The sequence below is a fragment of the Cydia splendana genome, chromosome 25, assembly GCF_910591565.1.
Source record: "Cydia splendana chromosome 25, ilCydSple1.2, whole genome shotgun sequence".
NCBI lineage: Eukaryota > Metazoa > Arthropoda > Insecta > Lepidoptera > Tortricidae > Cydia > Cydia splendana.
In genome coordinates, this window is record NC_085984.1 from 1,850,042 (window position 1) to 1,866,452 (window position 16,411).

The 16,411-nt window shown below is 41.1% G+C and overlaps 2 protein-coding genes across 2 annotated transcripts in view; one reads left to right on the plus strand and one right to left on the minus strand.

Annotated features, from left to right (window-relative positions):
- Positions 1-16,411, plus strand: part of LOC134802752 (origin recognition complex subunit 4) — a 239,566-nt gene that overhangs the window by 138,501 nt on the left and 84,654 nt on the right. The window lies entirely within an intron of this gene.
- Positions 5,307-16,411, minus strand: part of LOC134802728 (uncharacterized) — a 40,969-nt gene continuing 29,864 nt past the window's right edge. Inside the window, exons 11-17 of the mRNA XM_063775390.1 lie at positions 14,031-14,136; positions 13,443-13,580; positions 12,330-12,400; positions 11,757-11,846; positions 10,835-11,049; positions 10,138-10,298; positions 5,307-6,452 (exon numbers count right to left, since the gene is read on the minus strand). Of these exons, the coding sequence (XP_063631460.1) occupies positions 10,151-10,298; positions 10,835-11,049; positions 11,757-11,846; positions 12,330-12,400; positions 13,443-13,580; positions 14,031-14,136 (768 nt within the window). The 3' untranslated portion in view covers positions 5,307-6,452; positions 10,138-10,150. The remainder of the gene's footprint in view (positions 6,453-10,137; positions 10,299-10,834; positions 11,050-11,756; positions 11,847-12,329; positions 12,401-13,442; positions 13,581-14,030; positions 14,137-16,411) is intronic.

A 16,411-nucleotide genomic window follows, 5' to 3' on the forward strand; every position in this document is an offset into this window, starting at 1 on the left:
TCGAGTGACCCGTGCATTTCCGTCACCTCGTCTCCCATACAGTTCTTGTTCTCTCTCGCATAGACTGCCGCCTGGAATATTAGAAGTGAAGGTAATGTAAGTATGCCTAATTCCATAAAATAGGGCTTGGCGTTATCGTCGTGCCTAGCGCGGGCCAGGGTGCGCACAGCGCGCTTCTGCAAGCAGAGAATATATTGGAATATATAATAGTACTAGGTACAGAAGACTCACTCTCTAACAAAACGCGTCTGTTACGATCAGGACAGACATGGCCGCTAGGTGGCGACAGCGCCACGGCTAGCCACCAAAATTGGTGAGGAACGGATGTACTTTTAGCTACCTGTAGCAAAGCGACGAAATCGCGGAGTGAGCCACGCCTGCTCCAAGCGGAACACGCGTTCCTATACAGCAGCTCGGCCCCAGAACCCAAGGCCGTATTGCATTAGGGCTTGTACACTTGCGAAGTAGCAGGACCGCACTGCCTGACATTGTAATGTCTGGATTAGCCTCGCCAGCGCAAAGCAAGCTTTGCTCAGCTTGCCACATGCCGCACTGATATGAAGTTCCCAGGTCTTGGACGGCCGCCATGCACGTCATCCGCGTACATGAATAAACTTCGCCAACCTTTACGGTGTTCGGGAGGTCGTTAAGCATGAGTGAAAACGCCAGGTTATATAAAACGGGACCCTATTACTAAGTCCGTCTTTCTGCCTGTCTGTCACCGGGCTGTATCTCATGAACCGTGATAGCAAGGCAGTTGAAATTTATATGTTATTTTATTTTAGTACATGGAAAACCAACAGCGCTATATATATCCAGAAATTAGAATACAATCACAGAGCCAATTATAGGTTCTCACTTATAGTAATATAATAAATTATAAAGTGTTTGTCCAACTTAGTTACACATATATGTAAGTTCACAAAACATAAGAACATGCAGATGATCTATAATTATGTATATGATCTATGTTTACATAAACAAAGAGAAGAAAAAACCTTTTACGAGCAGTACACATTCAATAATGCACCGAGCCCTGACCTGCGCCAGAACTATTGTCACAGATGATCAAGAAAAGTCTGCAGCGATTTTGATAGCCCATGCTGTTACAGCGCTATTTTAAACGTCTAACTTCTATAAAATTATGACGTATAAATAACATTTGCACTGCGTGGGCTATCAAAATCGCTGCAGACATGGTCTAACTCTACAATAGGGTAAAAGTGCTACACTAACTGCCCCACGTTTCAACTCGCTCGCGATTCGCCAGTGTAACAGCGCTCTTACATGACTAATACTCGTAGTAGTAGTAGTAGTAGTAGTAATCACTTTATTGTACACAACACAGGTTTACAAAAATAAATTACAGTAATGGAAGTACAAAGGCGAACTTATCCCTATAAGGGATCTCTTCCAGCTAACCTTCGATTAGATGAGAGGAAAACTCCAGTCAGGTCAGATAGACAAACTTACGGGATGTACAGTAATATTTAGAAAAAGTAAACTAACGTATTGTCAACTCATAAAATACATAAATAATATTATAGAATAAAAATACATAAAATACATACTAGCATACATACATACAATAAAATATATATATATTTACAAGTTTAAAGTAGAAATAAAGGTTTAGTACTTAACCAGATCACGCTGATTGGAAAGCCAAAGCTTCTTCAGATTAGCCTTGAGTGACGCCACAGACTGGGACCGCCTGAGCGACAGGGGCAACTCGTTCCACAACTTCACAGCGCGCACCGTAAAAGAATTTGCATATGTTCGCGTCTTATTAGGCGGAATAGTAAGCGTGAGATTACAGCTAGATCGTAAACGGTGATCACTTCCTTCAGCCAGATAGTTAAATCTTTCCGTTAGGTAAGATGGGGAACGGGGGTTGAAGAGTATATTGAACAGCAACGACACGACATGCACATCTCTGCGTCGTCGACTCGTAGTTGTGATGGTACGTAAATAATTTCCCTGGGGGTTGGGTACCGTGATAACCTATTGGTCTCTCCTATCACTCTTATCTGTAAAACCGCGTTTTGCATTAAGCACTTTATGGCATAGTAATAGAGTCTATTAAACACGGGGCCGGGGGCCATTGGAAGAGTCCGCAAAAACCCATAGGTATTATGCCGAGTTCTGCGCTCGAACGCCTCGAACAAATCGCATTCTCTTAGAGTTTTCAGTTGGAGGTGCTTGTGTAGTCGGTTTTCACACCTTTCCCCTTTCCCGCGTAATAATAAAACTCAGCCTAAAACGAGCTCAATCACAAGTTATCGAGCTAAAGCCATGCTTCTCATGTTTTCCCTGGCGCTGTTCGCGTTCGCGATCATCGGGTGTCCAGCAGCGGCCGTCATGGACACCGCGAACCAAGACTCCGCCTTCAGCAAAGTCAAAGTGACAGAAACAGTTATATCGCAGAAGATCACCAAAGAAGTCCCCTACATGCCGCCCTTCATGATTATTGGTAATAACAACGGGAGTATAACTCGATGCCCGATCGATAAACCAAACTCGTGTGAAGTCTTCCATACGAGTCCTTGCCACTCGGAAGTTACTTCCACCGTGGTACACGGGGAATATCTTTACGCGTCGCTGGCATCAGGGACAATGTTGCGCTGTCTGTGGCAGAGAAGATATTCCTGCTACGAATTCAACCAAGCAGGCACTAAAATCAGTGGTCTAGCGGTAGCTGCTGGTTACCTTTACGCTGGGCTCAACAATGGGACAATCCTGCGATGCGAACTGGACTCACCTCATAGCTGCTGGCATTTCGCTGACGTGCCAAGAGACATTTTATCTTTTGCTGCGTTCGACTCGTACATTTATGCAGGGTCGGATACCGGACGTATTTATCGTTGTTGGTTGTCTGAAGAAAGGGATTGCAGCATTTTCTATGAAAACGGCTATTCGGATGTTTATGGAATGGTACATTTAGGGGAGAAAATGTATGCACTTAAATATGCTGGTGCTATCCATTACTTGAATATGGATTCTAATCAGCAGGATTATCAATCGACTGGATTATCCGGTGGAGGATACACAAGCATGGCCCTTTATAACCGAAAATTATACATAGTGCAGAATTCAAACGGAATCTATACTAATAACCCAAGTTCAGAAACTGTACAACTGATTGGCGAAAATGTAAACGCGGTAAGCATCTCCTTTACGTACGGAACGTTTGGTGTACAAAACCAATACCGGTTGGAGGCGAAAAAATGTATTTACAACGACGGTATTTTCACGTGTCCGCCAACTGTGGTGTACTACGATGTTTGCAGCAGGGTTCAGTGGGAAGTTTCGGTTAAGAATGGCAGTCTTTATGACTCTCAAGGGGTTCTTTTAGACACTAGCGATGCCGACGAGAGTTATTCGCAGAAGGCGGCCATCTTCGTGATGGGTCCAGACGGGCAGATTTTAGTTTCGAAGTTTCACAAGAGGGGGCATACTCACACGTCTAGTTTGCTTGCGGGGAACGCTGTGGCCGGTGCCGGGTTGATAGTAGTGGAAAAGGGCAAGATCCGTAACATCACCGCCTGCTCCGCGCACTATAGGCCGGACGAGAAGTTGAACAGTCAGGTTAAGGAATCCTTGAATGTTAAAGGGTACAAGGACGATTTTGATTCTTATCCTTGTACTTACAGCGCCGACTTATGTGAACCAGTCGATGTGAGTAATATTTATTAACTCACATTTATAGACGGGTTTATCGCGAATTTGTTTATTAACTTTATTTGACGACCGGTCTGGCCTAGTGGGTAGTGACCCTCCCTGTGAAGCCGATGGTCCTGGGTTCGAATCCCAGTAAGGGCATTTGTTTGTGTGATGACATAGATATTTGTTCCTGAGTCATGGTTGTTTTCTATGTATTTATATATTATATATGTCACCGTAAAAGCCCGAAGTTCGGCAAAACCTAGGATTTACCGGTAAAACCTAGGTTTTACCGATGACGATCGGTAAAAGCCCGGAATGTTAAATCTTACTAGTTTACTTCGGGCTTTTACTAACACCGATATGGTAAATCCTAGGTCTTACCACGGCGACCGGTAAAGTTTGAATCATGCACTGATTCTCAACCCCTCCCGCTCAAACCCCCGTACACCGCACCGCATGCGCCGTTAAGTGGGTTAGGTTAGGTTTGAACTGCGATCCTCACAGAACCGAACAAAAGTGGGTTAGGTTAGGTTAGAACTGCGAGCCTTACAGAAACGAAATGCTACTAGAAAAGTGGGTGGTTTTACCTCCTTTTCTACATAGTGCACCATCTACCATAATCTTTCATCGGGCGCCATAGAAGTCGGTTTTTTTTTCTTAAAAATTATCATCTAATAATCTCAAGAATCAGTGCATGATTCAAACTTTACCGGTCGCCGTGGTTAAACTTAAGATTTACCATATTGGTGTTGGTAAAAGCCCGAAGTAAACTAGTAAGATTTATCATTTCGGGCTTTTACCGATCGGCATCGGTAAAAACTAGGATTTACCGGTAAACCCTAGGTTTTGCCGTACTTCGGGCTTTTACAGTAACATATATATATCGTTGTCTGAGTACCCACAACACAAGCCTTCTTGAGCTTACTGTGGGACTTGGTCAATCTGTGTAAGAATGTCCTAAGTATAATATTTATTTATTTTATTTATTTATTTACCGACCACGACCAGTAAAACCTGTGTCGAACGTCGGTAAAAAAAGGTAATAAAATAATTTCGCGATAGATAAGTCAATAAATGTAACTATGTGTTCAAAACACGAAAGTTTTATATGTTATATTGTAAGTAATATTATTCATGAAACTTTTGTTATTAATGTTTAAGTCGAATAATATTGTGTCACTTTGTCGGCAACTAAATGAAATAGGTAGGTAGTTTCTGCTTTCAATAGTAAACCTTTTTTCAATTTTAGTTTTCTTTTGATCATGAACCTATTTCTGTTCAAGAAATTAAAATGTATAGGTAATGACTAACCTACAAAACTTAAAAACTAAATCTAAAAATAAATAAAACTAATCTTAAAATAAATAATTAAAAACTATCCCCCTGCGGAATGGTGCCGTAGATGCTGGCAGCATTTCCTCGCTGTATCGCAATACTTATTCTTTGTGCGAGGAAGCTGCCAGTTATTTAAGTTCTTTTTTTTCTAGGTATATATATCAAGTTTGTATGCACTAATAAATAATTTTACTATAGGTAATGAGTTAATGACTATTACATAACATAATAGGTAAAATAGTTAAGTCTTTACTAACTCTTTTTATCTTCTTTTTTGTAGTATTTAGAAGAATATAAATAAAACATTTTTTTATAAAAGTATAGAATTTATTTAAATTATTTTACATGTCCGGCCTACCAGCGCTTCGGAAATTGATATTCGGTGAGAAGAAACGCCGCAAGAAACTCACCATTATTGCTTAAAAACTAATAATAATTATTGGTTTTTTATTATAACTTTAAAACTAATGCCGGCTGTATACAATCGTCGAGAGCCTCTCGACGGCAAATCCCCCCGAAAGCAGGCAAGTCTCAGCAAAAAACCGACCCAATCGGAAAAGGGCGAGACGAGACGAGAAAGAAGCAATATGTACACACTCGTATTGCTCTCACTCGACGAGTGTGTACAGCCGGCATAACACTTAATTAATATTTTGTTTGTCTTAAAAATACAATAAATCTTCAGTTTTCAAATCAATCTCGTTGGCCATATGATGATGATGATGATGCATTCCTGTTATCCCTCATTTGGCCATATGCTGCACCCTTCGAGCAACACAGGCTTCCGACACATCGGAAGGGAGGGGCCCAAGCGATATCTCACCGTACAAATCTTTCTGCCATTTTTCGCGGGGGGAAAGGTGCACACAGTCGCACTTCTCACACACTTACATACAAAATCCAATCTGTAATGACGACACAAATACATTGAAAATGACACACGTCAAAGACAAATCTTGCAAACCTCGATCTCTTTCTGTGTGCGGACGAGTGACAAGTGTCACAACACGCACACTAACACATTTTCGTTGAAGTATGTTATTGTATTCTGAGAGATGAGAAGTCGGATTTGTCGCTCGACCGATCCGCAATTTGTACTGAGCGAGCAAAATCGATAAATCCAACAATTACATGAGACTAAAATATAATAATTGTGTTTGAATGTAATTAAACGTATGATATGTAAAAAAAAATATTACATGTGAAATGTAACACTTTCTTTTTGTAAATTTGATGATGTCCCCGACCTCTTTTTATAACAAAAAACCGAGCAAACAGGCATTTTAGTGCAGCAGTGTTCACGCGCGCGTCTGGACTCGGTCTAGTGAAAAATCCAAGTGCAACTAGTTTTATTACCCGCGCTAGATTAGATTGACGCGCTAATCTTGTACCTCGGCAGAGGGGAAATAGTGCGAATGCCGCCTCCCTTCCGTGTTGCTCGAAGGCTGCACCTAAAAAAAATTGTTAATAAATTTAAATTATAGCGTTATAAAATATCACTCAATCGAAGTTATTTACACTCTCATTTTAAAACGTCATGCTTAAATTACACGATATTGTACCTACTAGTATTCGTTGCTTAAAATTTATATACACAAAAACATAGCGAGAAGAATTTTTTGTTGAAAAAATAAGACAGTTTTACACTGACCAACACTAGGTCTACACAGACGACGATGTATATGTTGCAGTCAAAAGTGTGAACTGGTCAAAAGAACTTTTAACCGACAAAAACAGGCAAAACTGCTTTTGACTGAGCATGTTGGTCAAAAGTAGTTTTACCTGAAAATCATACCTATTTCTGGCAGCAGTTTCGTTTTTAGGGCGTAGCAAAAAAAAAATAACCCTAACCTACCTATCTCTGGGAACAGTTTCGTTTTTAGGGCGTAGCAAAAAAAAATAACCCTAACCTACCTATTTCTGGGAGTACTTTTGACTGATAGTAACAGTCACAATTACTATTATATTAACCAATGATTTTCAGGTAAAACTACTTTTGACCAACATGCTCAGTCAAAAGCAGTTTTGCCTGTTTTTGTCGGTTAAAAGTTCTTTTGACCAGTTCACACTTTTGACTGCGACATATACACGATGATATTTAATCGGTGATCAGGAACATAACTCAGTAATTGATGTAGATCACGTTGAAGTCGTAATTACATGGAAACAAAGTTTTTATTTAAAGCCTGACAACAGTTTATTTAACCCTGAGATAGTAATTCGCTGCAAACAGCTTACGTATGACAATAATGTGCGTACGTCATGTATAGTCGGGGTAGTGGGCATTGGCTTCATGTTGATACTCGTATAATGTCAAAACATTGCTTACAGAGAATTCGGTTCTTTCAATTTACCTATTCGTCAAAATCTGATTCTAAATATTCAATATTTATACATATATTCTTCGTTTTCTGACTCTGACGAAGTCTGATTTTCATCAGATGTTGTGTCGCTTTCAGGACCACCAACCTCGATTATAAAACGTTCAGTCTCCAATTCGATTATAGGATTTTTATCGTTGATCTACATAAACCTTAAATGAAATATTAAAGTTTAAACCAAACAACTAACCAGTTCAATAAAATCGCACTATAAAATGTCAATACCGGTCATGTCAACAACCAACTTCAAAACATTGTTTATTGGAATGCTATGTAATCCTTCGTATTTTTTAAGCTGTATGTATTTGATTGCATTCACTACAATTTTTTTCGCATCTTTGGTAATTTTTTTGGCATTTTTGTAATGAAACCGTTTATATTTGAATATATTCGTAGATATTTTCCGTTTGTTTACATCGGTGACATTCGATGACATCCAACGTTCGTTGTCAAACAGTACTTGTTGCCAGTAAAAGAAATTAGTACCATTGAAAATCCGCAAAATGGCGAGGGTCAAATAAACTGTTGTCAGGCTTTATCTTAATTTTAATTTGGAGATCAATTTTACCCTAAAATCCTTGTCACTCTACTAATCGGTATCTATGAGTACTCCTTACAATATTTATGGCAGTTGATAATTTATGAGTAATAACTTGTCATTGTCATTATCATATGCATAAATAACGTCACAGATCCGTCAAATTTCCCGCCACATCGATGGCACTTGACGTATCGTGGTTACTTCATGTAGGATAATCATGTATTTAGTGGTTATTAGTTTTAATAATGTTTTAACTTTTAATTAATTAAACAATGAGATAATTGCGTGAGACCTAGCCTAATAAGTTTAATTTGGGCTAGATATTAATATTTTTCTACTCCTGATCACCGATTAAAATCGGGCAAGTGCGAGTCGGACTCGCGCACGAAGGGTTCCGTACCATATAAAAAAAAAACAAAAAAAAAAGCAAAAAAAAAACGATCACCCATCCAAGTACTGACCACTCCCGACGTTGCTTAACTTTGGTCAAAAATCACGTTTGTTGTATGGGAGCCCCATTTAAATCTTTATTTTATTCTGTTTTTAGTATTTGTTGTTATAGCGGCAACAGAAATACATCATCTGTGAAAATTTCAACTGTCTAGCTATGACGGTTCGTGAGATAGAGCCTGGTGACAGACGGACGGACGGACGGACGGACGGACGGACGGACGGACGGACAGCGAAGTCTTAGTAATAGGGTCCCGTTTTACCCTTTGGGTACGGAACCCTAAAAATCATCGTGTGTAAGTAATATAAAGCTAACCTCAAATGTTCGGCTAAGCCGGCACGAGCACGCAACGTTGCTCGTCGTGTTCTACGTTGTAAGGCTGTAGGGTGATGTCGGCGAACACGGCCAGTTGTATATATCATATATATAAAATTGAAAAACCAGAACGGGATAAAAAAAACGAGCGAAGAAGAGAGATGGCAACTTTACAAATTTCTAAAAAAGTTTTTGACACGTATCTCGAATACAACGCACGTATGATAAGAAAAAACTGTTTAAATCTATTATCTACATATGAGAATAAAACTAGAACATAAAAACTATCGCTTTCGATGCGTATTTAATTTACAATAAGGAAAATAAATTTTCATAACAATCTTCATTTTACGACTTCGACCATTTCTCGGCAACTCTCAGTTGCTTTCGTTTGGCGGTGCTACAGATTAGACCAAATAATCCGTAAGTTAAAGTAGCCTAAATTATGTTTGTCATGTTGGTATACAGGTATTTCTGAGTTTTTTTACACGAAGTAAAATAAAAAGTGCTGCCAACCTCAACCTTAGTCCATAGCCCATACGAGTGAATTATGCCATTTATGACATATCAATCAAATTAATATTATCGTATGATTATCGTGTAAATAATTTGTATTTTATTGTTCATGGCTTCGGCAAACATTGTCATTCGTCCAGGGAAAGGGCTGCCGAGATGAGCCAAAAATACAAAGTTATAGAATGGGAGACGAGCGTACTTGGGACAACAAAATGGGAGACGCCCGATGGCGAGAGCTATCGCAAGATCGCAAGAAACATGGCGTGATCTGGTATCGAAGCCAGGTGAGTCCTTTGGATCGTTGCGTCACCTTAGCCGTAGCAAAGACATATGTAACTTCGTATAAGACGAATAAAGTCTAAGGAAAAAACGTGCCTCGGAATTCAAGTAAAAGTCATTCTCGAATAGATGCCGCACACACCTTTAGGCTATCCTCGGCTAGATGGCGTGACGACACCGTTTCATATTTAACAATTTTAACACATAGATCAAAATGATATAAAAATAATAAAATCATTTATCCATATATATACATTTTTTGATAACTTTATACGTTTTCATTTTGAGTTTTAGTCGTGTGTCGATAGATGGCAGTAAATTTACAGTGACTACAAAATTTACAATGACAGGAGACCCCTCTATACTATCTATTCTTTTTGATATAAGTAATATAAAGCTAGCCTCATATGTTCGGCTAAGCCGGCACGAGCACGCAACGTTGCTCGTCGTGTTCTACGTCATAAGGCTGTAGGGTGATGTCGGCGAACACGGCCAGGCGGCTTAGCACGGTCGCGTTTTTATCCCTTGTCACCATGCCTGTCACGTTCTAACAAGTATGTAAGTGCGAAAGGGTCGCGCATAGTGATAGTCGATAAAAATGGAACCGTGCTGAGCCCGCAGTTGTATATATGTATAAGTAATATAAAGCTAACCTCATATGTTCGGCTAAGCCGGCACGAGCACGCAACGTTGCTCGTCGTGTTCTACGTCGTAAGGCTGTAGGGTGATGTCGGCGAACACGGCCAGTTGCTCGCCGACGTCGAACCCGTCGGCGTCGATCACTTTCACTGTCACTTCGTCGAGGCCTCGAGCGCTGTCAAAAAAAAAGTAAAAAATGTTTGATAACACGATTTTTAGGGTTCCGTGCCCAAAGGGTAAAACGGACCCTATTACTAAGACTCCGCTGTCCGTCCGTCCGTCTGTCACCAGGCTGTATCTCATGAACCGTGATAGCTAGACAGTTGAAATTTTCACAGATGATGTATTTCTGTTGCCGCTATAACAACAAATACTAAAAAGTACGGAACCCTCGGTGGGCGAGTCCGACTCGCACTTCTCCGGTTTTTTGATACTAATTCAAAGGCATTAAGTGCCTCCATGATTCTGTCCAACGCGAGTGTCTCGCTGGTGCCGAGTCAGGTCATAATGCCATCTCTTTCACTCTTGGTTGGTGTTAACAAGGGTAAAGGAGATAGCATTATGGCCTGACTCGCCACTTAGTTTTGGGGAAAGTATAAAGGCCTGCGCACCGCCGGTTTGCGCAGGCCTTAAGTCTTACCTAGATGTAAGTGTCCTTCGAACCAGATATGACTTAGGAACTATTTTGATGATTACAAAAGGTATACTAACATGATTTGTGCCTGCATTGTCCTGTTCAATGCTAAGTCCCTAAGCGTCTCGGACACGTCGGCCCCGGACACGGACACGGACACCCCGGACACGCCGGACACGCCAGCAAGCCGGCACGGCACAGCGCGCGCCGGCAGCGCCAGCCAGCGCGGCTCGAGCGGCCGGAGATCCGAGGTAGACACGGTCGCCGTGTTACCGTAGTCTATGTAAAATACCTGTAATTAAAATATACAAATTGAGGTACAGAGCCGAACTAAGGCCTATAAGGGATCTCTTCCGGCTAACCTTTGAGTACATGAGAGAAAAATGTTGTTAGATAAACTTCGAAATTTAATCATGATCATATCTTTACTGCGTTCATGTTGGTACAAATAAATACAGGTGACATTTACAGAATTAAGGCGCAACATGAGACCCTGTTAAGGTGACATTTACAGAATTAAGGCGCAACATGAGACCCTGTTAAGGTGACATTTACAGAATTAAGGCGCAACATGAGACCCTGTTAGGGTATTGCAAAACAATAACTAAAACACACACAAGAATAAATAATAGAACTATTTTTGATATTTATATAAGTTAAAATAATCTTCTATGGAATAAAAACAGTTATCAATTAAATATTTTTTTCAAATTATTAACAAATTTACAATATTTTTCCTCTTTCGTTATCTCTTTATAGGTTATTGTAAACTCGTATGGTTGTCATATCGTCGGGTGACAAGCAAAAGTCACTAAGTACTATCAAAAAATTAAAGTAACAATGCACTTTATTACTCTTGTAACACGGTTTATTGTCCTATAATTTCAATGGTGTTAGTTAGTGACTTTTGCTTGTCATCCGACGATAAAAGGGCTCTTACTGCTCATTTGTAGGTGCATTAATATTTGAAACAGTAAATGAATAATTCGTTGATATTACCTCTATTTGGTCGTGTGTCGCGATGACTCGCGCGCGGTAGTGGCTGCCTTCATACGGCGCCGACACCAACTCGCCAGGCGCCGGCACTAACTATAATAGGAAATTATCATTTACATTACGAAATTAGTGGCGTGAAATCCACAGTGACCATTTGACAAGCAAGATTTGACCCGAACATACAAACATAACCTACAATGAGACCCTGGGTCCGTGGGGTCCTGGCGCCCTGAGTCTCTTTGGAGACCTTTCAAAGAGACTCAGGGACGCAACTGGGGACCCAAGAGCTGGCAGTTACCTCGCTCTACGCTTCAGTCTGGCAGTTCAGCGGGGCCCGGGGTAACGCAGCCAGCATCTTGGGGACCTTGCCACAGGGGCCTTTATTAGATTTAGTTTAGTTTTATTTTATTTTAGAATAGTTTGTATTTAGTTTAATTGTAATTTTAAGTTACTTTTATTTATTGTTTTTTGACTTGTTTTTGTACCATATATATGAATACATATACCTACAATTACAAACATAATAAACATACCAGGTTAAATAAATGCTTGCAAAAGGTAAATTTACAAAAATACCTTTAAAGGTCCGGAATTCTCGGCGGCGAGCGTCATTTCATCCACGAGGTCGGCTAGAGACATAGGCTCCTCTGTAATTAAATAATTTGAAATAATTAATATTAGGAAGCGGTGGTGGCCGAGTGGTTCTGACGTCCGACTTTGAATCCGGGGGTCGCGGGTTCAAATCCTGGCTCGTAGAGTCTGTGCGGAAAGAGAAGAGTCGTGGAATGTAAGGGTCTCTGCCAATGAGTTTTTCGGAACTTATGTACGGAATATCATTTGATATTTATCACTAGCTTTTCGGTGAAGGAAAACATCGTGAGGAAACCTGTATACATCCGGAAAGAATTTCAAAGTGTATGTGAAGTCCCCAACCCGCATTGGGCCAGCATGGTGACTATAGCTCAAACCCTCTCGTGTTTGAGAGGTGGCCTAGCTGTGCCCAGTAGTGGGACGTATACACGGTGGCTAAAAAATAACTGCGTTCCCGTTGCCAGCGAGGTTTTGGGATTATACTAATATACTGAGCAAGTTTTACTATGGGACCAACCTCGAAATCACGAAAATAAAATTTACCCTCTCATACAAAATGGACCAGCCAAAATGTATGAAAATTTCAGGGTTGGTCCCATAGTAAAAGTTGCTCAGCATAATCCCAAAACCTCCCTGGAAATGCAGTTATTTTTAGCCATCCTATATCGGCTAAACTATTATTATAATTAATATTAATTTTACACGAAATTAACCCGGGCCTTTTTTGCGTTATCTATCGTTTTTTAGTAATAAATATTTATTAAATGAATACTTAAAGACACATTTGTCTCACATTTTACTTTCATCCGACATCCAATATCGGATCGGGCAATGTGATAACGCTGATACACACATCTGGTCCTTCAAAGTGCACGTACAACTGACACGTGTCATCTACGTGCATGACCTTGACCTTGTGCCACGTGCCCGGCGGGGGGAGGGGCGGGGACGGACACTTGGTAGTTACCCTAACTAACCTGGGCCTTTCACAGTGAACGTAGACACAACCAGTGTCATCTTTATGCGGAATCTTCACCTAGTTTGTGTGACCTTGCCTTGGGAAGGACACAGCGATATTTTACATGTAACATGGCTTACCTGGGCCTTCAAAGTGCACGTACAACTGACACGTGTCATCCACGTGCGTGACCTTGACCTTGTGCCACGTGCCCGGCGGGGGGAGGGGCGGGGACGGACACTTGACATGTACGGACACGCGGTCCAGCGTCCAGCCGTCTGTGGACAGGTAAATCTTGTGTCACAGTATGTAAACTATACCGTCATTCGACGGAGTCTAGACATGGCAATCGTGTGGGTTGCGCGCACCCGAGCTGCATACATCGCCATTGTTAGTAGCTCGGTACTACTTACAGGGTTTGTGTGTCTTATTAAATTAGTACGCGGCCTCAAAGTCTGTGACAACCCTACTATATCCATGACTCAGGAACAAATATCTGTGTTCATCACACAAATAAATGCCCTTAGCAGGATTCGAACCCAGGACCATCGGCTTCGCAGACAGGGTCACTACCCGCTAGGCCAGACCGGTCGTCAAAATTTGTGAAAAATTTCAACCGTCTAGCTATCACGGTTCATGAGATACAGCCTGGTGACAGACAGACGGACAGTGGAGTCTTCGTAATAGGGTCCGGGTACGGAACCCTAAAAATGCCAAAAGTGACGTACCTGGGTGTATTTTGACATGTCGTTTGTTGCATCGGTCGCCCTTGAAGCAACTCTCACCCCCTTTGTAATGCTTGCAGATGTCCATTTCATCCCTGTTATTATAACCCTGCAAATGTACAAACAACATTGTAATATACAGTATGTATCAGAAGGAAAGGCAAAGAAAGAGACCCATTAATGTTTAGGTCATACTGAGCAACTTTTACTATGGGACCAACCCCGAAAACGCGGAAAAAAAATTGACTCTCCCATAGGAAATTTCAACATCAGACCAGCAAAATGTATGAAACTTCCAATTTTTTTCCGCGGCTTAACCACGTCGACCAGTGAAACCTGTGTCGAAACGTCGGTAAATAAAGGTAATTAAATAAATTCGCGATAGACCCACGATAGATAAATGTGGGTTAATAAGTGTTCAAAACGCGAAAGTTTTAAATATAACATTGTAATAACTATTAATTTTTTTTTAAACCTTCTACGCAGTTTGCCATAAATGTCTTATTATTAGTGCTTTATTATTATCCATTGTATTTTCACGGAAACTTACGAACGTGTCTTGCTATTTCAGTCAGTCTCGGCACAAAAAGTATTGACGTTGACTGAACTAGCATGACAAATACGAACGTTTCCGAGAGAATACGATGGAAACAATTATGCACTACATATGTACCTACATCATATTAGAAACTAGCAACCCGTATGTACAGTCCGAAGTTTAAATATTATTTTTCCGCATGACGGAGCAGGAAAGCGGTAACTTCGTTTAGCGAAGCCGGGCCGAGAGATGACGTTTACCGGCCGGAGGGCAGAAAAAATAATTTCCTTGGCTAAGGGTTTAAACCAGGGCTCGGAACCGGTTTTTTTGTAAAACCCGAAGTAGCCCAATATTTTAAATTATTTTATGCTCTTTACGAAGGACTGAATCATGTATTTAGTTAACAACTTCGTATTATTAGATTGTCCCATTCAAAATTGAATAGTAAACCAAAGAACGAAAAATAACGTAATAATACCGGTATTTTTTGTATGAAGAAAAAACCGGTTCCGAGCCTTGGTGGAAACATTGTACACATGTAGTGTATAGGTAATTGTTTTCCATCGTATTTTCTCGGAAACTTTCGAATTTCGTCATGCCAGTTCAGTCAACCTCAGTACTTTTTGTACCGAGACTGAATGAAATAGCAAGGCGTTCGTAAGTTTCCGTGAAAATACGATGTAAAATAATTATGCACTACATCTTAGATATGAGCGCCGATAGGCATTTAGCCGGCGGCGGCGCGCCGGTCAAAATCGGTCGGCGGCGGCGGCGAATCGGCGGCGTGGCCTTGAAACACCTTTGATTAATGAAAAACGAATTCAAACCAAAATTTTACCCGTTAACATGTTTTTGCTGTAAGGAAGTTATAAAATAAGTGCATTTTTCAATTTCAAGCAAAATTTATTCAATAAAGGCACGAAAAAAGTTTTATAAAGTATGAACAGTATCGCGCGGCATCAGAGGCGGTCTTAATCTTGGCGAGGCCCTGGCCGGAAGATCTTTGCGAGGCCCTTATCTTTTGTGCTTAGTAAAAAGTAGCGGATTGACTGTATCAGGGAAACGTCTGGTCGACAGTCCAAAGAGACGAAGTGAGGAAAATCAAGCTCCGTCATTAACCAATTACGACCCAAAAAACAGATTTATGTCAAAAAGTGAGGTCCAGGGCCAAGCTCCAGCTAACACCGAAGACCTGTTTCCGACGCCTTCCCATGCGAGGCCAGAAGCTGCAGGTAATGCCAAGTGTGAGCTTGGCTGACGGCCGAATGCCCGGAGCGCCGATTACGGCGCGCCTCTGTGCGAGGCCGAAGGCCAAGCTGCAAGAGAGCAGAGCTTGGAATTGAACTATAGGTCCAGTGTAAGCAAGTCCGAAGGCCGATAAAGACCGAGGCCATAGTGTTAAAGACCTGGAGCTTTCCTGCAGGTGCATTGGTGCGAGGTTAAAGGCCGTGCTGCAGTGAAGCTAAGATCGGAGAAGATCTAATGACCAAGCATTTATTTTAAAAGTGAGGCCGAAAGTTAGGCTCCAAACAGGGCCGAAAACTTGGAGGTTCAGATAGCGTTTTACTTCTATGCGAGCGATGCGAGGCCAAAGATTGGGCTGCGAGAAAGCAAAGCTTGAAATTTGAACAATGGCCAAGCTTATATGAGACCAGATTCCGTTTCCGAGGCCCTTCCGTGATTCCGTGCGAAGCCAACGGCCGGACCTTTGGGCGTGAAAACACTTAATATCTGAAATTAACCCCTTTTAAAGACATTCAATCCATGCTTGCAATGATTAAATTTGCGGTGAATGACGGATGAGCACGCAGAGAAGATGGCCGATGGTGTCGAAAAGTACTCGAGT